Source organism: Scomber japonicus, chromosome 18 (genome assembly GCF_027409825.1).
Source record: "Scomber japonicus isolate fScoJap1 chromosome 18, fScoJap1.pri, whole genome shotgun sequence".
Lineage (NCBI taxonomy): Eukaryota > Metazoa > Chordata > Actinopteri > Scombriformes > Scombridae > Scomber > Scomber japonicus.
The window spans coordinates 24385001-24404467 of NC_070595.1; the positions used below are offsets into that span (position 1 = coordinate 24385001).

The 19467-nt window shown below is 39.2% G+C and overlaps 4 protein-coding genes across 5 annotated transcripts; 1 reads left to right on the forward strand and 3 right to left on the reverse strand.

Moving 5' to 3' along the window:
• Positions 1-104: 104 nt before the first annotated feature.
• Positions 105-3420, reverse strand: LOC128378681 (RNA-binding protein with serine-rich domain 1-like). The gene is made up of 7 exons (XM_053338249.1): positions 3373-3420; positions 2290-2436; positions 2012-2197; positions 1791-1896; positions 909-1062; positions 666-807; positions 105-544 (listed from the first exon to the last, which is right to left on the reverse strand). Coding segments are annotated over exons 1-7 (843 nt in total). The 5' UTR covers positions 3375-3420; the 3' UTR covers positions 105-438.
• A 93-nt stretch (positions 3421-3513) lies between these two features.
• On the forward strand, positions 3514-7161 carry LOC128379301 (uncharacterized). The gene is made up of 4 exons (XM_053338922.1): positions 3514-3650; positions 4803-5466; positions 5625-5738; positions 6214-7161. The coding sequence occupies exons 2-4, from the start codon at positions 4825-4827 to the stop codon at positions 7159-7161; spliced, it is 1704 nt and encodes a 567-aa protein (XP_053194897.1). The 5' UTR covers positions 3514-3650; positions 4803-4824.
• Positions 7162-7920: 759 nt separating this feature from the next.
• On the reverse strand, positions 7921-10889 carry LOC128379584 (cytochrome P450 2K1-like). 2 transcript variants are annotated; one of them, XM_053339259.1, is made up of 9 exons: positions 10692-10889; positions 10089-10251; positions 9844-9993; positions 9585-9745; positions 8988-9167; positions 8752-8893; positions 8456-8640; positions 8196-8337; positions 7921-8108 (listed from the first exon to the last, which is right to left on the reverse strand). In XM_053339259.1, exons 1-9 carry the CDS (start codon positions 10887-10889, stop codon positions 7921-7923), a joined length of 1509 nt encoding a protein of 502 aa, XP_053195234.1. The 2 variants fall into 2 exon arrangements, with proteins under 2 accessions (XP_053195234.1, XP_053195235.1); XM_053339260.1 differs by having other exon boundaries at positions 9585-9739; positions 9838-9993.
• A 2238-nt stretch (positions 10890-13127) lies between these two features.
• Positions 13128-16619, reverse strand: LOC128379583 (cytochrome P450 2K1-like). Its single transcript, XM_053339258.1, has 9 exons — positions 16138-16619; positions 15781-15943; positions 15433-15582; positions 14941-15101; positions 14546-14725; positions 14308-14449; positions 13948-14132; positions 13497-13638; positions 13128-13408 (listed from the first exon to the last, which is right to left on the reverse strand). The coding sequence occupies exons 1-9, from the start codon at positions 16345-16347 to the stop codon at positions 13221-13223; spliced, it is 1521 nt and encodes a 506-aa protein (XP_053195233.1). The 5' UTR covers positions 16348-16619; the 3' UTR covers positions 13128-13220.
• Between the last annotated feature and the right edge of the window lie 2848 nt (positions 16620-19467).

Below are 19467 nucleotides of genomic sequence, written 5' to 3' on the forward strand. Positions count from 1 at the left end.
CCAACACTACATATATCATCTGCTGTAATTATAGTTCTCAACCTACACTTCCTTCAGGATGTTGACCTGACAGATACAAATTGAACTCACACACTACAAATGTTTGGGTATTTTTATTTTTCAAAATGTCTAAAAATTCAACAGAGTCACAACTTGAGCTAAATCTTGATAGATCTCAGCAGAGCTCAAACTCAGCATGAAACAACACAAATACTGAGCCAGTTTGTCAGAATCAACGTAACAAAAGAAAATATTAAAAGAAACTCACATTTGCACATTTTTAAAAAAAACCTGGCCGCTTTCTACATGCAGGCAGATGTTTATGTTGGCTACAATGCAGAATTTTATTTTTCTGGTGAGTCCATAAGGTCTGAGAAAACAGGAACTCCAGCTGATCTGGTGTCAGATTCACTTGATATCCTGGGGCAGGAAAACCATCTATCGGGAGGAGTTAGAGCTGGAACGAGAGCGGTGGCGCCTACGACCAGGAGATCTGGAGCGAGAGCGGCGGCGTGCTGGGGATCGCCTCCTTGGGGAGCGGGACCTGAAAAGACACATTTTCCCCCCAACTTTAAACTTAACTGTGAACGGACGGTCCGAATCATGAAGAAAACCATTCAAAAATTAGAACATATTTTAGGAAATTTGAATGTCATAAGACTGACCTTCTCCTCATGCGTGGTGGGCTGCGACGCCACATAGGTGGTGGTGGAGGCATTCTACGAGGAGGAGAGGGTCTACGGGGTGGAGGACGGACACGTTGAGGCAGCACAGCCGACGCAGTGATTTCCTGTCCATCAATCTGACCTATTAATGAAAAAGTTATCACAGAAAATTATTCGACATAAACACACGTGTCCACGGAAATCCTGCGAGACAGAAGCACTATATTGAACACAATCGCTTACCTCCGTCCATGTGTTTGAGGGCCTTCTGGGCCTCCTCAGGAGTCTCAAACTCTACATAGGCGTAGCCCCTGGACAGGTGTGGGTAAAGCCTGTCCATTGCCATGTCAACCATCTTGATTTTCCCATAAGTAGAGAAGATCTCCTGGATGTGTTCCTGCACACAAAGAAAAGACATGGTATGCTTATCAGAACAGTGGTACCAAAAGCTTCATCTGTGGAAAAGTGTTATTGATCAAGTACAAAATATAAAAAAACAACTGCAAAGAACAAGACAAAGGAATTGTCTCCGGGATGATCAACAGGGCCCAGACTTCAGAGAGCATTAAAGCACTGCACCCCTATTTCTCACTTAATACATTAAAAACGTTGACACAAAAAACGTACACTGAAATAATGTGTCTACACAGATACTGATGTATCCCAATCATTCAGGAATTAGTAATAAGTCAGCACATGTCATCAATCATCTTTTTTTTTTTTGTCCTCAAGATTCTGAGTTAATGTCATTATGTTCAATCATGAGCACTGGGACCTGAGAACACCCTCAAATATTTTCAAGTGAAAATGATTCATCAAAAGACTACAGAATTAAATATAAAATATGCTTGTAATTATTGAATAATGTGGGATTCATTTCTTTGTCAAAATACACATTGTACTGCACACACACATACATTTGCATTACTCAGCATTTTATGAATGAGACTCAATGTTGGCAGAACCCCCTGATTTGTTCTAAAAGAGTTACAGAAAAGACAAAGGTTAGATTTAAGTCCACAAACTAAGCTTTGGTGTCATCTGTCATGTTCATTTAAGGCAGCAAGGTGCTTCTTTACTGTATTTGTGTTGTGCTATAAAAAGCTTGACCATTTCTCAGCTGACCTTGGTGACATTCCTGGTCAGCCGCCCCAAATGAACTTTAGTTGGTTTGGGACTTGGGCTTCTTTTCCTTCTCTCCTTATCGTCTCCCCTCTTCTGTGTTTTGGACCTGCAGAATCATAAACAAAGCACTGGTTAACTTCATCATGACTTAAAACAAGTATAAATACAAGAGATGACAGTGTATTTAATCATGTGTAATTGCACTGGCTGAAGTGACCCACGCTGAGCGGGAGCGTCGGCGGTTGTCATGGCGGCGGCGGCTGGGACTGGGAGAGCCAGAGGAGCTGGATGAAGAGGAGGAACGAGAGCTAGAAGAACCAGAGCGGCTGGACCCAGATGAACTGGATCCACTGGAGGAACCTGAGCTGGAACCAGAGCTGCTGCTTGAAGTAGAGCTAGATCTGGACCTGGTTATTATCAAAACAAATGAAAATACGTTTGTTAGAACATATTCTTATTACCAAAATCAACTCAAATAATCTCATTATTGAAAACAAACCTGCTGCTGCTGCTGCCAGTAGAAGCGCTGCGGCGTTTCCTTACTTTCTCCCGTCCTCTTTCCTTGTCTCCATCCTTGGTACTAGTCTTTTCTTTGCCTCTGTCTTTTGTTTTTTCCTCTTCCTTCCGCTTTGTGGGTGACGGTGCCCTAAAGTTGAAGGCAAATGATTGTTACTTTGAGATCAATATAAAATGTGGATGGCACAAACATACATTCTCCCATTGTGTTACTTATGCAATGAATTATTGTAAAAAATAAATTGCTTTTACAAAAACCCCAATTGTGAAACCCCATTTGTGAACAGGGTTGAGAAGGTTACTTTGGAAATGTAATAGACTGTAGTTAACCCATTTAAAATGCAATAATTAACATAACTATTTTAATTACTTAATCAAAGTAATGTGACTTATTACATTTGATTATTTTTCCAATTTATTAACAAATGTTTTCAACTGTTAGGGTAAGTATATCCATTAAGCCCACCAAAATCTAAGTTCAGCTGTTTTTCATGGATACTGACATGATTTATAAGGGAAATCATTACTTATAAAGCAAGATTTATTTGAAAATGTATTTATTAGTTCATGTAGAATTTTGAATATAAAATAGAGATATTTTATGAAAAAGGTCAAAAGTCTGGCATGGGCTTAATTGGTACTGTGACACCATTTGAGTCCATGTTTTACAGTAACATGTTAAATATTTAAAAATGAGGAAAATCCCTCGTCCTGAGCAAAATCTCAAAGGTCTGACTTCAGATGTAACCTACTTTGTAGTCATCAACATTTGCATAAGCAACTGTAATTTAGTTACACATTTTGTCTCAGTAACTGTAACGGATTACGTCCCAATCGAGGTTACTTTACACAGCAACAAACTCGCACAGAAATCCGCCGCCATTGATTTTCATTCACTCGTCAAAACAAGCAGCAGGAAGCCACGGGGGCTGCTGTTTGACGCTAACTACTCTCTTCGTGAAGCCAATACACGGCTAGAAAACACGGCATGACATTTTGCATGTAACAAAACATATTATGGGATAAGATTTACTTAATAAGAACGCAATAAAAACGCAGAACTCACATATCTTTCAATTGAGGCGCTTTAGCTTCAATCGCCTGCTCACGGCCTGAGAATATGTCGCTTAGTGATGACAAACCGGATGTTACGTAACAACCTGAGCGCCACATACAATTCATTTGTTTATTTATGTTGTCGATATTTAAAAGAAGACGAAGAAGAAGAGGATGTTTAGACGTGTGTCATTACCCCTCAGCAATGCAATGACGAAATATTTCATCATGGTACATAGGATATAATCGGATAGTAAGCACCAATCGATCGTATTTCTTGCCGACAAGGTGAGCGCTTTACTTTATAAGATAAACTGTTGTCGTTAGCTCGGTAAGCTAACATTTGGTACTTCCCAGATAAATTGGATCACCACTGGGATACAAGCGTATTTCCGCAACCACGACCAAAGTTATCTTTTATTATCTATATCTCTTTTTTTTAACCATTATATGATTATTTAGCTAGGCTTGTCCGATAAAATACTTAAATTAGCGTCAAAATGAAGACATAGTAATTGTGACCGTGACTGCTCTGGATTTGTTCCATTAACTACTGTAATTTGGACAAGATTGTATTTATATTAATGATTCCCTCCAGACATATTTATATATATGTACATATAATACTCTAGTGATTAATATTTGTGTCTGATATGTTTTTTCCACAACAATAAAAGTTCAAATTACCATGTTAAAATTCTTAAAATGGCTCCTTTATTAAAAATTCCTTAATCTATATAAATATGCAAATATGTTTAATTTCAGAAGTTCAAGTGCTAGACACTAGATGTCTCTTCACTGCTAAGTCCATCCTCAGTGTGTGTGCACTGGAGGTTTCATGTTTCATCACACTTGTGTAAATTGAATATTGGGCTAGTATTGGCTCCAAACTAATTGAGATGTCACAAATCATGCTAGCAGGCCCACTTAAAAAAGCCCTTAAAATCCTACTTTTAATCAGTAAATGTTCCACTTGCAGCAGATGATTAAGTGAAGCTCCCACATTCAACAGTAAGAACAAGAAGAAAAACACACTTTAACCAGTAACCATATCGCTTTGTAACTGACTTATCAACTAACTATGTTGTGACTGAAAAATGAAATTGTTGTAATCTGGTGTCTCCACATGTGGATCAGTATATTTTAATACTAATGCTAATAATATGTGTCTCCTCCCAAACACGGAAGCTAATTTAATCATATAAAGATAGCATTATACATTTTTTATAGATGATGTAGGCTACAATAGCCTCACATTAGACATTGACTGTATCTTTTTCTCATTAAGACATACCGTATGTCATGTATAATAAGGAAAGCTTGTTTTTTTACTGGTGCTATCAATATACTCTTGTATTACTGGTATTCTCAACTACAAGAAGGCAACCATAACTACAGCATTTTTTTAATGACTCTTAAAAAAAACTGACAATTTCACAGAGTTGCTCTGGATTGAGAGACCATGGGCCGGCTAGATGATGCTGCCAAACGCAAAGTAGTGGAGCTGCGGAAAGCTGGTCTGAGTTTCCGTAAGATCAAAGCTGTGCTGGAGCTGGAGAACATCAAGGTGTCAGCCCAGGCCATCTACCTGTTCCTGAGGGAGTTTCAGGGGAGGCCACCAGGTAGAGTCAGACCTGGAGAGGCTGGGAGCAACACATCGTCAGCACAGGTGCATATTACTGCTGGGGGAATACGAGAGAGCTGGAGTAACATTCATCTTCAAAACCTACTACAGGAGGCATGTCACAATGTTGGCTTTCCAGCTGCTCCAGATGTGGCCAAAAAGTCATCCACAAAACCAGATACTGATGCAAAACCGTCTGGGTCCGGGGAAACCAGTGGACGCAGCAGGATAGAGCAGCAACAACAGGGAGATAAGGAAGAAAATGACATCCAGATTGTTAGTGTCACCTCTCTTGCGCACAGCAGCCAACAAAGAAGTCCCCAATCCACTGCTACAAGACCAGAGGTACATGGTGTGTCTTCCACAGGGACAACATCTCCAGCATTCATGAGGAAGAGAGTTACGCCTTCTCCAGCAACTAATTCAATGTTGGCAGCTCGTAAAAGGATTCTGGATAAAGCTCTGTCACACAGGATGAAGGTACCTACCTAAACATTTTCTCTGTCTCTGAGTGTCACAATCCCAGTTGTTAGATTTGTACTCATTGCCTGTAAAAGCACCAAACCTGTGTCATTTATTGAATACCCAACGCAACAAATTGTCATTTAGTCTTACATTTACAACTTCTTTTTAATCAGACATTCCACCAGGTGGCAGCATTGGTGAGGAGAGATCACTCAGGTGTCCAGGGTGCTGATTTGAGGAATGCAATGCAACAACCGTCTGAAATGTATGATCTGACCACTGAAAAGGTGAGAAAGGGCCAAGCCTCAAATGCCATAACATTTCCAGCAATCATCTATTTATTGTTAATTAACTACAGCGAAGCTCCATGCCTTTGTTAATGATAGACTATAACTGTTAAATTAAGGATTCTTCTATCCCTGAGTCATGCTATGTTATTATTCTTAATGCCTGGTTCTACAGTGCGGTGCTGTGTCAAAACCTACTTTTAAACCACCTAGCATCTGTTTGAGGTTGGTAAACCTGTCCTTAACCAGAAAAAAAGCACAAACTAATTCTGACTGTATGAAAATGTGAATTAGTACTAGATATTTCAGCAAAGAGCTGCCAACTTACTCATGGCCACTGAGCAAAAAATAATTGGTATATTGACCTGAGTCTGGCAACCTTGCAGGCTTATTCTCATTTTTGTTAATACTTTTGCATTATAACTTTTCATAGTGTTCCACTGTTATTTTGATTTGTCTTTTTCACGTTTAACAGACTGTTGTGGAGTGTCAGCCTGGAGGAGGCGGTGTCACGAAGCGTTTTTTGGCAGAAAGACCAGAAGTGTCTGTCCGTTCTCTTCACCCTCCCCCTCGCATTGGCATTAGGATTCCTAACCGGCCACCAGCACCCTCAACATCCTCAGCTCCTGGGGGTCCAGTCATCCGCCTGCAGGCCCCTGGAGGCCAAGGTGCCTCTCACAATGAGGGGAACCCAAGCACCCAGCAGGCAATCCAAGACCCAGGAGTGAGAGGTGGTCTCCAGGATCAAATTCAGACTCTGAGCTCTGAGGTGCGCAGCTTGGGCCTGGCCGTGAAGATGCTGGTGGAGCAGCAGTGCCGCCAGGAGAGGGAGCAGGCGCAGCAGACATACATTCAAAAGCAGATCCTCAGCACTTTACAGAACCTGACTTCCAAAATAGGACATTGTAGCAGAGTTCAACAACAGCACAACAAAACGCCATCACCCTCTGCTTTGCAGAATGCCTCTGCATCTACCTCCTTCAGCCAAGACACCTTTAATTTTAGCCAAGGCACGTACACTCAGTGCAGTCAAACACAGCCAAGCTATAACTCTTTGGAGAGTTTAGAACCTGTAGAGGCCTTTAAACTGCCAGGGCTGAGTCCTACAAGCATGAATGGGTTCCCACCATGTAGCAGTAATGAGAGCCTCCCACTTACTCACAGTCCCTCTCAAACACAACCATACACATACACACAGCAAAACAGTCAAACAATCATGCCATCCTACACACAGTCATATGTCTCTACATTCAGCCAGTCACATTCTCAGACATACAGAGGATCAGAGAATAAAACATCTGATTTCCCAAGCAGCTGTTCAGGGAGGACTCTGCAGGACTGCAGTGTGACGCAGCCGGTGATGAACTCCAACCACTCTCCGCAGGATCAGCAGGTCAATATTATCAAAGTGGAGGGACCTTAGAGGTCTTCGGATTCCACACAGGCCTGGGTGTCTCAGTTGTTATGGGACCATAAGGGCTTGGATGCGTTTTATAGTCACTTTAGTCTAGGAATTTAAGGCACAAACCTTTTTACAACATATACTGTAGCATTTTTTTAACTTAATTTATTTCCAAAGTACATTTTGACAGAACACAAACAACAACAGAATGAAGGAACAATGCTGTTGTAATAACGTGGTCATAACTATAGGCACTGCCAGACTGAAAATGACAATTATGTGCAATTCTTGTTTATTTTGTATCTGTTTAATTTGTATCACTAGGAATGGCATTTTGAACTGTTAGTTTTCATACCTCTATGCTAACTGCAAAAAAAATAAAGAGATGGTTATGATCCAAAGTATGTTCCTCTATTTTAATGTTTCAGGCTCTGTGTGAGAAACATTCTTCATATAAACACATAGTACATTTGACGTCATTGTTATAAAGCTGTGTATATAACTTTAAAACATGAAGATCATCTTTTTGACAGTGCAGAACTGAAGAGAGCGAGGTTCTTAATGAAGCTTGCTAAAGGTACAGTTTATATCATTACCTGAGTGCAATGCAAGAGCTGCAGGAAACAACAGAGGCACTTACCCAAATAGCTTCAAATAGGATTACCAAATCTACACTAACCAAGCTAAACAAATCATCACACCATCAGTTCATGACATGGCAGTTCCCTCTCCTGCTATGTCATAAAAACACTCCATAATATTTATATATATATAATATCTTCACTGTCGACTGACGGCACAAAGCTCATGAGGTGAAGGGGTGAGGGTGAAGCCCACAACTGGTGTTAGATCCAGCTCATCTTCTGAAACTCCAGGTGCAGGAGTGAAACGAAAGCGCTGAAGGAGGGAGGTGAAAAACAGAAAGATCTCCATCCTGGCCAGACTCTCTCCGAGACACACTCTGCGGCCTGTGAAGAATTAAATTAGATCATGTCTTTGCATCCATAAAATATCTGCAATCTCTAAAGAGCAAAAAGTTTTCAAAATGCTTTTACCTGCAGAAAAGGGCATGAAGGCATCTCTCCTGATAAATTTACCCTGATTATCCAGGAAGTGGGACGGATTGAAAGTATGTGGGCTCTCCCATTCACTCTCATCATACAGGACAGAAGTGAGCAGAGGAAGCACAGTCGTCCCCTGTATGCAAAGAAGAGAACAGGTTGATCATATAAAATCTCATAATCAAAGCACTGTTACAGATATGAAAATATCAAACGCATTTCTGTGTATAATTACAAAGCTATGAGTTAGTAACCTCTTTGATAAAGTAGCCTTGGAAGGTGACGTCTTGACTGGTTTTGTGAGGAATTGCCATGGGGGCAACGTTGGCGAGTCTTTGTGATTCGTGGATGACTGCGTCAGTGTAGGGGAGGTTCTTTCTGTCCTCCACCTGGACTTGACGGCTTCCAACCACCCTGCTCAGCTCCTCCTGGACTTGATCTGGACCCGCATGAAATAAGAAATCAAACCAATGAATATGTGATGTTTATCACCCCCCCCCCCCCCCTTTTTTTTAATAAGTGGAATAAGTGGATAGATGTGTTTTCGCACCTTGAATATGAGGATACTTTGCCATAAAAACTAGAAACCACTGAAGTGTATTTCCTGTGGTATCCGTTCCAGCTGCAAAGAGGCTCATCACACTGGAGACCAGGTTCTCATCATTGTAGTATGAATCCTTGATTTCAGACACCTAGTATAGTACACAAAAGAGGGATTTTACTTTATAGTTGGATTAATATTATTACAAGAAAAAGAATCATTTCTAGAGTTGGACACCACCTCACCTCTAGATTTTGCTGACAGTTCAGGAATACATCAACAAAACATCTGCACATCTCAGGGTTCACAGTTTCCCTCAGATCTGCTATGATGCTGTTTATTTCTTTTTTGTTGTCCTCTACATTCTTCATCAACTCCCTCCAGTTTTTCAACCAAGGGCCCAGCCAAGGAAACACATTGTATATCTATAATGAAACAATACATTTTCATACATTGAGAATCATCAGCTTTGTATTATGTTTTTATTTGGTGTCATTTCTTACTCAGAGAATTAGAAATATGTTCAATGGCACTTGTACAAGTTTCGGACAATACCCTCGACATTTTCCATGCAGATCAGTATAAATCAATAGGGCTGCTAACTGCAGTGTTGAATTGTTACACGTCCTACTACGTAAGTAATTCTAGCTGATGCCTGACCACATGTCAGTTCCACAAAAATATGAAATAACCAGAACCTGAATTAAGTAGCCAAACAACTAAATATTTACTTGGGTTTAAATGGAGGAGTTTTTTTTTTCTTTTTAAATTTTGATGCAAATCTAACATTTCCTTGTAATATGGGTAAGAAGTCATCTTAATCTGAAATCACTTCATTGTACCTGGATGGAAGCTGATCCAGTCAGATGGATGGTTTCATGGTCTCTTTCCACCATGGCTTGGAAGACTGGATCTTTGTATTCAAACCTCCTTCCAAACATGAGAGCTGATATGATATTTGAAGCTGCATAATGAATTGTTTGGGTGTTGTTGAAAGCTTTACCTGAGAAAAAAAAGATTTATGAACAAGAGTTAGAAAGTGTAAATTATCCTTGTGACTGCTGTGTAAACCATACAATACTTTAGGGGATATGCTGTTACCATCATGTTGTTCAAATTCCTCAATCAGGTGGTGACATTCCTCAATGATTTTCTCTTCTGCTAACCTTTTGCCCATTCCAAAATCTCTCAGCGTACTAAGAGCAAAACGTCTCATTTCTTTCCATGTGTCGCCATTGCAAAATAATATGCCTGGAAGCAAAAATGACAGTTTTGACAATGGCAAAAAAGAGAGGACAAAAATAAGCTGGACAAAACAAATGATCAAAATCAAAATATGTCTTTACCATGTCCTTTGTGGAAATCATAGAACACAGGGGTGATCTCTCTTTCCCCAAACTGTTCAGCATGGTTGACTAGAGCCTGTTTGACTGTGTTGTATCCTGCCAGGACTACCACCTTCTTAAGACCGAAGTAGACTGTGAACACTGGTCCATACTTTTTGGACAGCTAAATAGATGAAAATAGGACAAATTGAGACTCAAAGTCTGACACAACAAATGTAACTCACAAGAATTTAAAAACACAGTTACACATAACTACTAAAATAAATGATAATAGAAATAAACTTTATTCATATAGCAATTTTCATCTCAATGTTACTAAGTGCTTAACAAAAAGAAAAAAATAAAACCAAAGCAGAGGCAGATAAAAAGAACGTAGAGACAATAAATACAAGCATGAGAATGCCTCTTTATTCCATTAATAAGTTGAGCAGCAGCACTTTATACCAATTGGAAATGGTGGAGGAAGCCCTGGTTGATTCACAAATAAAGTGTGTTGGAGTAATCAAGCTCTGATAATTGATAAAAGCATGTACAACTTTCAGTCTCCTATCAAAACCCGGGATGTAATCTTATTGTTTAAGACCAAAAAAGCACATTTCTTACATCAAAAAGACAGCTGTCGAGTCTCTTGAGATCCACCTGCAGCAAGTTACCAAGCAGAGGAAGAGGTTTGGGTCCTGGAGGCTCAGTCCTCTTTTCTTGGGAGATGAAGCTGGAGTAAAACAAGTGGATGACCAGAATGCCTACAATAGCACCCAACAGGGAGACTGAAGTGTAGGACTGGAAAAGATTTTCCAACATGATCTTACAGTCACCACAAAGTGTCTGTCTGACTCCTTTTAGTAAATCAAACTAACTTTACTCTGAAATCTGAACTCTCAAAATGTCTCCAAAGAGCCACCTGCACCTGTCAGAGGATGGCTGTAGAAAGGTTACCACCTTCTTTTTGTCAGGTTTCACCAATCAACCCAAGCGTATCTCTTCAGTAGGCATTTTGGAGCAGCTGTCATCTACTGTAATCTCAGGTGTAATTAAATTGTCAATCAGGATTAAACAGTTCAGTACTGTAACCAGATCTGGATTTAGTACTGTAACCAGATCTGGAAAGATATTGTGAAATTCCCAGATGAAGACATGCAAAGAGTTGTTGACCCATGAGAGATACAGTGCATTTATTTTTGGATGGAGAAACCTACTGCTGTCTTATAATGGTAGAAAAATCTAAAGTCATTTTAACATGGTGGAGTTATTTAGCGTGTTAAATTAAGTGTGTTTTTCAATTGATGTTCATTATTTGAGGGATGTAGGGATTGAAAACATTAAATGTATATTTCATAGTGTGTACTTATTCTGTAGATGTCAAGATTAGCCTGTGCTATAGATTGATTTGATATTAAGATTTTTCAGACTGAAAGGTGCAAAGATAGTTTGCTCTTTATTTTTTTAACCCAATACCATAGGTTTTCCTTTTCAAATCCACCTTTCAGAGGAGGAAGAAGCCACTTCAGATCTTCCCCAGGCTAACTGAATCTGTGCCAAGTGCTAGTAGCCCTTTTCAACAACTTTTCAAAAGTAAAACAGTAACAAAAGATATTTAATCTGTTCTTCGCATGCATTTAGGGGAACAGAGAAGAAAAAGAAACCGGCTAAGCAACTTTTGTTCATCGGCCCTGAAGACGAACTCCATTCAAAGCTCAAACAAACTTTTCATTGACAAGACTCAAATAAACTGAGATGTAATCCCTTAACAACAAGCTGAGGATTGTTTTCACCACACTGTAGGTTGTCCAAGGGTCAATGTGCTAAATACAAGTTACTGTATGTTGTAACTCACTGCAGTATCCTCGTTTTTTCTTTTACAGCTCTGCTAAATAATACTTTCACACAAAACAAAACATAATGAGGAGCAGGTTTAATGTGGCAAAGACTGATTTATTCACTCAAATAAGCATGAACAATCATTAGGATGTTGTTCAACTAATGACAAGAAAACCCTGATAAACCAACTGATAAAATCATCAATAAGTTTAAATACAATTTCATTTTATGTATCCATCAAAACACCCTGTAGACAATTTAGAGAAAGAAATGACAGGGACGAGTAAAAAAAAGCTCCAATGGGAATGCAAATAGTAAATAAATTGCATGATTTCTGCCATTTGTCACAATATAACACACCCGTCAAATAATGTGAAAATGATTGGAAGTGAAAGAAAGGCAAGAATATTATGCATACTGTAACAGTCGTGGACAAAAAAAAAGGGGTGTATATATCTGCATTTCAACAAGCTGTTTATCCTATTGTGTTTAAATTAAAATTAACAGGTAAAAACATTCGTACTAGACACTGGAGCAGGATGTGCAGTTTTTCCAGTAAGTACATTTTGTCTGAATGCTTTAAATCCTGTTTTTCGCTAACGATAATTAGCAGTAGTGTGATAATCCAGTGTTACACGATCTAGAAACGGCTCCGTCAAATATAGAAATGCTGCGGATTGATAGCGCTGTGGCACAGAGAGCCTCCTGAGACGTGCCACGGCGCTCCTGGCTATAAGGCAGCAGAGCTTTGGCAGGTAAAATGTGAAATACAAATCAGACCCTCAAAAAATGGATGAAACTGAAAACACTTTGAATAGCCCAGGCTACTTTGCAAACATCCCAACCTGCAAAAAGTCAGGGTTTGCTCTGATAAGCGGCAACACAGAGCTACCAGGACGCTTTGCTATCAGGACGCTTTGCTCTCACACATGCTGCATTAACAGTAGCCCATACACACACATACTGTCACTCTCTCGCGTGCGCTCTTGCTTGCACGCTCCAGATTCCGGGAAATTGGATCTTATTTGCAGGCATCAGGGAGCCGCTATCAAAATGCAGGAGAGTTGGGGTGTCTGACTTTGTAGTAAAAACACATGCAAAAACAGATTTTGCACAGGCACTGCACTATTTACATAAAATGTAGTGAAAATGAATTACCTCTGATAGTTAGAACACAAAAGTTTTATATCTACACATCCCTACTCAGCATGTAAATCGGAGTGGTGAACAAGTAACAAGTAAAGAAGTTACAGCCTGTGTGAGGGTGAGTAAAATAAAAGTCAAGCCATCACCACAGGCAGTGATAAAACGTTCTCATAGTCGACTGATGGCACACAGCTCATGAGGTGAAGGACTGTAGACGAGGCCCACAGCAGGAGTCAGATCCAGGTCATCCTCTGTCACACCAGGTGGAGGGGTGAAACGAAAGTGCTGGAGGAGTGTGGTGAAGAATAGAAAGAGCTCCATCTTGGCCAGACTCTCTCCAAGACACACTCTGCGACCTGTGAGAACAAAAAGTTGCCGATCATTTCTATACAGTAAAGGGCTCTTCAATCCTTTGAGACTAAAAACTTTCCAAAATTCTTTTACCTGCAGAAAAGGCCATAAAGGCATCTCTCCTGATGAATTTACCCTCCTTATCCAGGAAGTGGGAAGGGTTGAAAGTGTGTGGGCTCTCCCATTCACTCTCATCGTACAGGACAGAAGTAAGCAGAGGAAACACAATAGTCCCCTGTATGCAAAAGAAGAGGACAGGTTTATTAGACTATATACAGTCTTGTGGTACCTAAAGGCTGCAAGATTTCAGCAATCTTAATAATAATAATAAGTTTATTGCAAGCCACACAGTGAAGCATACCTTTAATTAACTTGGGTACAACATCAAGTTGGAGCCACAATCAGAGATATCGACACATCTCTTTCATGTTGGACATATTTTATCGGGGACAGCCAAATAATCACAAAGTGTATACCTAGCTTTTTTCAGAGGTGGACGAATATATCCACAAATTATTGTTAGAAAGTGCTAAGAGCAACTGACCTTTTTGATAAAGAAACCCTGGAAGGTGATGTCTCGACTGGTTTCGTGAGGAAGTGACATAGGGACGATGCTGGCGAGTCTCTGTGTCTCATGAATGACAGCGTCGGTGTAGGGCAGGTTTTTACGGTCATCAACCCGGATCTGACGGCTTCCAACAACCCTGCTCAACTCATCCTGGACCTGGTCTGGAGACACAATATAACAATGTTAATTCTCTGTTCACTCCAAAAACATGCATGTATTCCATGTGTATAGTAGAAACATATACATTCACTATAGACTCATTTTAGGCCATTCAAAGGTGAAAACATAAATTCACACCTATAGGGAAAGATCCAAAAGCTTCATCTCTGTCTTTACCTTGTATTTGTGGATATTTGGCCATAAGAAGCAAACCCCATCTCAGTGTAGTTGCTGTGGTGTCAGTACCAGCAGCAAACAGGTTGGTCACTGTAAATAGCAAGTTGTTCTCATGGTAGTGAGTTTCTGTACCGCCTGATTCCTAAGAGAAGAAACACCGACACCGTGTATTATTATAAAACAGACCTGTGAAACATTGCCACAAAAAAAAAGTTGCCTTTTTTTTTTTTTACCTTACCTCTTCTTTCTGTTTCCGAATCAGAAAACAGTCCACCAGCCCCCTGCACATGTGAGGGTTCAGTGTCTCTTTCAGATGCTTGATCAAATCTTTGACATCTCTGATAGCCATCTCAACATTTTTTAATATCAGCTGCCGGTTTTTTATCCAACTAAACAGCCAGGGAAACATGTTGTAAAGCTGTCACAAAATAGTAAGAACAGTACAGATGATGTAAGAAGATGTAAACCAAACAACAATCCAAACAGAAACATACAGTATAAAATGGAAATATACATTCTGGTTTGATTTGTTCTATGTGCCACATGAGTGTAAAAGCATGTGAAAGATTAGATGGAATGATTCCATGACAGCATTTGTATGCTATTCAATAAAAAGTCAAACATCAAGCTTACCTGGATTTGTGCAGAACCAGTAATGCGTACAGTCTCGTTCGCTCGTCCCACCAACTTTTTGAATCGAGGGTCACTGTATTCAAATCTGCTTCCGTACACGATAGAGGAGATAATATTGGATGTTGCATAATTCACTGGACATGTGGTATCAAACGGTTTCCCTATAAACAGACAGCAAGAATCACTGATGTTATAAAAAAGGTTGCATTTAATTAGATGGGAAAAAATACGGTAAAACATTATGATAGTATTTTAAACTGCAGTCTTCTACTATTGAGAAATAACAAAATTGGATGATGACATTAACACACCATGTCTATATCTGTGCAAGTGACCATTTCATGTGCACAATAATGCACTCAGAGGTGTCCTGTTACAAAAACTCAAAGACCCAGTAAAAGAAATACCACTCTACCTCCAACCCAAGGCTATTATTGTACATCAGAACACACCATGTCATGTTATTATCACTTATAGATATTAACTGCTTACCTTTATGCTCTTCAAACATTCGAATCAGATGGCAGCACTCCTCTAAGATTTTATCCTCAGCAACTCTTTTGCCCATCCCAAAGTCTCTCAGGGTGGAGAGGGAAAAACGTCTCATCTCTTTCCAAGATTCTCCATTTGCAAAAATAATTCCTGTTAAACATGACGTACAAATTACAAGTAATCTGTCCTAGTATTATAAGTCTAAAAGTCACCAGAAAAGAGTTTTTAAAAGATGACAAATACAATGTGATTTGTGACTTTGCTTGTACTTTATGTGTTCATGTCTAGTATTTGTTTGTGTTCTAATCTGCAAACATATATTAAAGGCTTTGTAAAGGAGGGTCATACCATGACCTTGGTTGGCATCATACACAAGGGGAGCAATGTAACGATCTCCAAACTCTTCTGTGTGACTGACCAGAGCCTCTTTGACTGTCTTGTATCCAGACAACACAACCACTTTGTTGGTTCCAAAGTAAACCGTAAATACAGATCCATATTTCTTTGAAAGCTGGAAGAGGATGAAATTCATTGAGATATTTTACTTTTGCAACAATGTGTAAACTTAAGGACATTCAACTTGTTGGAACTCAGTTTATTAATGTAAGCGACTAAAATGTCTAACCAAGGAGTGACCAGGTTCAGGCACTTAGCTTTTTTCTGTAACCACACACTACTATTTGCTCCAGGTTGTTCTATACTTACTTCACACAGGGTTTTGTCGGGTCTCTTGAGATCCAAATGCAACAGGTTGCCGAGCAGGGGCAGAGGCCTCGGCCCTGGAGGCTCCCTCACTATTTCCTGTGAGGAGAAACTGCTGGAGACAAGACAGAGGACGAGCAGGACAGCAACAGCCCCCAACAGAGTGGTAGGACTGGAGAAGAGGAAGAAAACTAAATCTTCCAAGGGAGACATTTTCTCCTCTGTTGATAGTAGTCCTCTGACTGTGCCTGACAATTAAAGCACAGTGTTGTTTGACATCATCATAAAATGTCCCTGCACCTACAGAATTATTTATCAAAATTATTAAACACTCTCCTATTATAGTTTTAAGGGGCCTTAAGAAGTGAAATCATCCAGTATTTAACAGGCAAAAAAGAAAAGTCTAATTATGCCCTAGATTTTTTTCCTCTGACCTCAGTTAAGAGATTTGTTTTCTCCTCTCATTTAGAGAAACTAATGATCGCAGTTTTATATGTTTGTTATATGGATCATCCTTCGCTGTCTCAGTAGCGTCTATCTTACAAAATATAACTATCTTACATGACAAACAAAAAAGAGACACGGCAGTCTACAACACTATTCAAGCACTATTAAAATATAAAATAGAAGTGGTCTGCAAAACCATATTCTTTCAATAATTAAGTAAGCAACAGATTAATCTGACATTCTGACTGATATCTTCATCATGACCAAAATCTAAATTAATATAGACTAATTATGGATATTTCACTTCCTGGTTAGCATGTCGTTCACAGTAGTCTGCAAAATAATTTTAAACAAACCTTGTATATATATATTTTTTAAAACTTGGTGCCTCTCTCTCCTACAAACCTGCCAACAACTCTGTCCTTGTCAATAATTAACTTAGCCTCTGACCCATTTAACACTCGGTGAGGTTAGATAGTCCGGTCTCATCCATGTACGAACGCAAGTAGCTCCCAATGCACCTCAGGCGGCTGAAATTTCGCCTTGCGAGTTTCATTTATCACTAACATAAAAAAATCTCCAGTTTTTGACTAAAGTTTCTTAAGTTTTCAGCGAAGTTAGTCAAACACAATCACTGCTTCTTCACTTCCCACGAGGACAACGAGCAGAAACACAAACAGCGCCACTCTGGCTTTGTAACCCACGTTGTGGTCAAAGGTGGTATTACATCCGTAATGATGAAAACTACTGTGAATACATAACACTGACAGGGGAGTGTACTGTGGAAGATGATTAGAGCCACATCATTTATGAAAAATTTGTTAGAGTTCTGAAGTCAAAATTCTGAGTACAACAACTCTAATAATTTTTTCACATGTGGCCCTAATCCTACTCTGTATAATTCAGTTGTCTGTCTATTTAGGACATTTTTGATCATAATTCAAATTAAAAGTCAATTAAAAAGAGATAAAGTTAAAAAAAATATTTTACTACACGATTAAGAATAATCAGGCCATAATCAAACTTTAAAAGAAAAAGGAAATTGAACAGCTGAAATGGAAATACTTAAATTAAAAGCTTAAATGGAGAAAACAAAATATATTTATTATTCATTTTATTTTGCATTTGCACTTTATAATTTGGTATTTTATCTTTTTCATTTTCCATTTGGCATTTGAATTTTGTTTTTTTGTTCAAGCTGTATGTAAAAGAAGAGGCAGGGCCCAACAGCTGGAGGGACGGCTCAAAACGGTTGGGGTGCAGAGGCCAGACAACAGTTCAGACCTGGCATGCGTCTCAGATGATCCGATCAGAACTGGAGAGCTGAGACGCACTGCTGTTTACACCTGTCTCTATGGCTACGTTCACACCGCAGGCCTTAATGCTCAATTCCAATTTATTGCTCAAATCCGATGTTTTGTTTGGCTGTTCATATTACACTTTTAAATGTGGCCTCCTGAAGTGATTATGTCAGTTACAGCCTTACAGCGAGGGTATGTTCGCTTCCTGTTTTCAAAATAAAAGCACCAACTCTATCGTTATGGTTTTCTTAATAATAAAAGGCAACGGGTGTTTTATTTTGTGAAAATGACCGGAAGTGCGGAAGTGGGTTTTTTTTATGCTTTTCGTGGTTGGAAAAAAAACAAACCAAAGGCCTTAAAGTCAAACCGATTGCCTTGAACTTTACTCGTGATCATACTTGTTCATGTGTGTCTGACCTAAAACATCCCTGATTGAGAAGCCTTAGCTTACAGATCAATTTAAAATCAATCAGATGCACTTTTAGGTCAAAAACAAATATGAATGTTATTTTCTCTTCTTACCAAATTCTTTTACTTCAAATGTGAAAAAAAACATTTTTATTTATATCTCCCCCCCTTATGTCCATTCCAATTAGATTTTATATGCAAATATATATGTATATGTATAAATATATTTTTTATATGTAGATGGTGTCACATCTAATGATACTTTCAGGACTTAGTGTCGTTAAAAGTAAATCATTGAAAGCAGCTGGTTTTGCAGACATTACAGAATTGGGGTTTATAAATGAAAAATGGGTGGAAAACGAACTCTGGCTGGCTGGTCCTTGTTCCAGTGCATTAAAAAAAACTCTTTCCACACATCCTTAGCTATACATTTAGATGACAGTATTACCTGACAGGTTACTTACAACTTTTTTTTTTTTTACCGTCGGAAACTTTGCATCATTTTACTCTGACATATCTTCAAGGTCTCATGAATGAAACCTTTTAAAGGATTAACTTACAAAAAAAAAAAAAAAAAAAGAGAAACAATAGCTGGGAATATTTTGTTGTGTGATCTCAGTGTTATTAAGACATAATTAAAGTGTGTGTGTGTGTCTGTGTGTGTGTTCATGTGTGTGTGTGTGTGTGTGTGTGTGTGTGTGTGCGTGTGTCTGTATGTGTGTGTGTGTGTGTGTGTGTGTGTGTGTGTGTGTGTGTGTGTGTGTGTGTGTCTGTGTGTGTGTGTGTGTGTGTGTGTGTGTGTGTGTGTGTGTGTGTGTGTGTGTGTGTGTGTGTGTGTGTGTGTGAGCCAAAGACGAGCAGGATTAGAGCCAGCGATGGATGTCAGAGTTCGCTGTTCAACCCAGACGACGACGACTTTGTTTATCTCAGGGTTCAGTCTAGGATTGAATGATTTTTTCTGGGAAAAGAGCTTATTATTGCTGCTGCTGCTGCTGCCGCCTGTAAGCTGCTATGAAAAAAAACTTTATATGGGGCTGCTTCATCTTAAAGGCAGCTAAAAATATATATAATGTGTTCAGTGTTGAAAAAAAGAAAAAGATGCGGTTCTTAGAAATAGTAAGCAGCGAGATAACGAACCCTGGGGTAAGCAAATGAAGACAAACTTAGTTGTTTAGAA

What these genes read in the sequence shown, in the direction of transcription:
- LOC128378681 (XM_053338249.1), bottom strand. An exon ending in TGACCAGGAATGTCACCAAG is followed by an intron (nt 1,063 to 1,790) that starts GTCAGCTGAGAA and finishes CTTTGTGTGCAG; the next exon opens with GAACACATCCAGGAGATCTT. An exon ending in CCTCAAACACATGGACGGAG is followed by an intron (nt 808 to 908) that starts GTAAGCGATTGT and finishes TTTCATTAATAG; the next exon opens with GTCAGATTGATGGACAGGAA.
- LOC128379301 (XM_053338922.1), top strand. Translation starts at nt 4,825, where the DNA reads ATGGGCCGGCTAGATGATGCTGCCAAACGCAAAGTAGTGGAGCTGCGG. An exon ending in CTCTGTCACACAGGATGAAG is followed by an intron (nt 5,467 to 5,624) that starts GTACCTACCTAA and finishes CTTTTTAATCAG; the next exon opens with ACATTCCACCAGGTGGCAGC. An exon ending in ATGATCTGACCACTGAAAAG is followed by an intron (nt 5,739 to 6,213) that starts GTGAGAAAGGGC and finishes CACGTTTAACAG; the next exon opens with ACTGTTGTGGAGTGTCAGCC.
- LOC128379584 (XM_053339259.1), bottom strand. Translation starts at nt 10,889, where the DNA reads ATGTTGGAAAATCTTTTCCAGTCCTACACTTCAGTCTCCCTGTTGGGT. An exon ending in AAAGTATCCTCATATTCAAG is followed by an intron (nt 8,641 to 8,751) that starts GTGCGAAAACAC and finishes ATGCGGGTCCAG; the next exon opens with ATCAAGTCCAGGAGGAGCTG. An exon ending in AAGGCTACTTTATCAAAGAG is followed by an intron (nt 8,338 to 8,455) that starts GTTACTAACTCA and finishes CTTTGCATACAG; the next exon opens with GGGACGACTGTGCTTCCTCT.
- LOC128379583 (XM_053339258.1), bottom strand. Translation starts at nt 16,347, where the DNA reads ATGTCTCCCTTGGAAGATTTAGTTTTCTTCCTCTTCTCCAGTCCTACC. An exon ending in CCGACAAAACCCTGTGTGAA is followed by an intron (nt 15,944 to 16,137) that starts GTAAGTATAGAA and finishes ATCCTCTTCCAG; the next exon opens with CTTTCAAAGAAATATGGATC. An exon ending in CTTTATGGCCTTTTCTGCAG is followed by an intron (nt 13,409 to 13,496) that starts GTAAAAGAATTT and finishes TTGTTCTCACAG; the next exon opens with GTCGCAGAGTGTGTCTTGGA.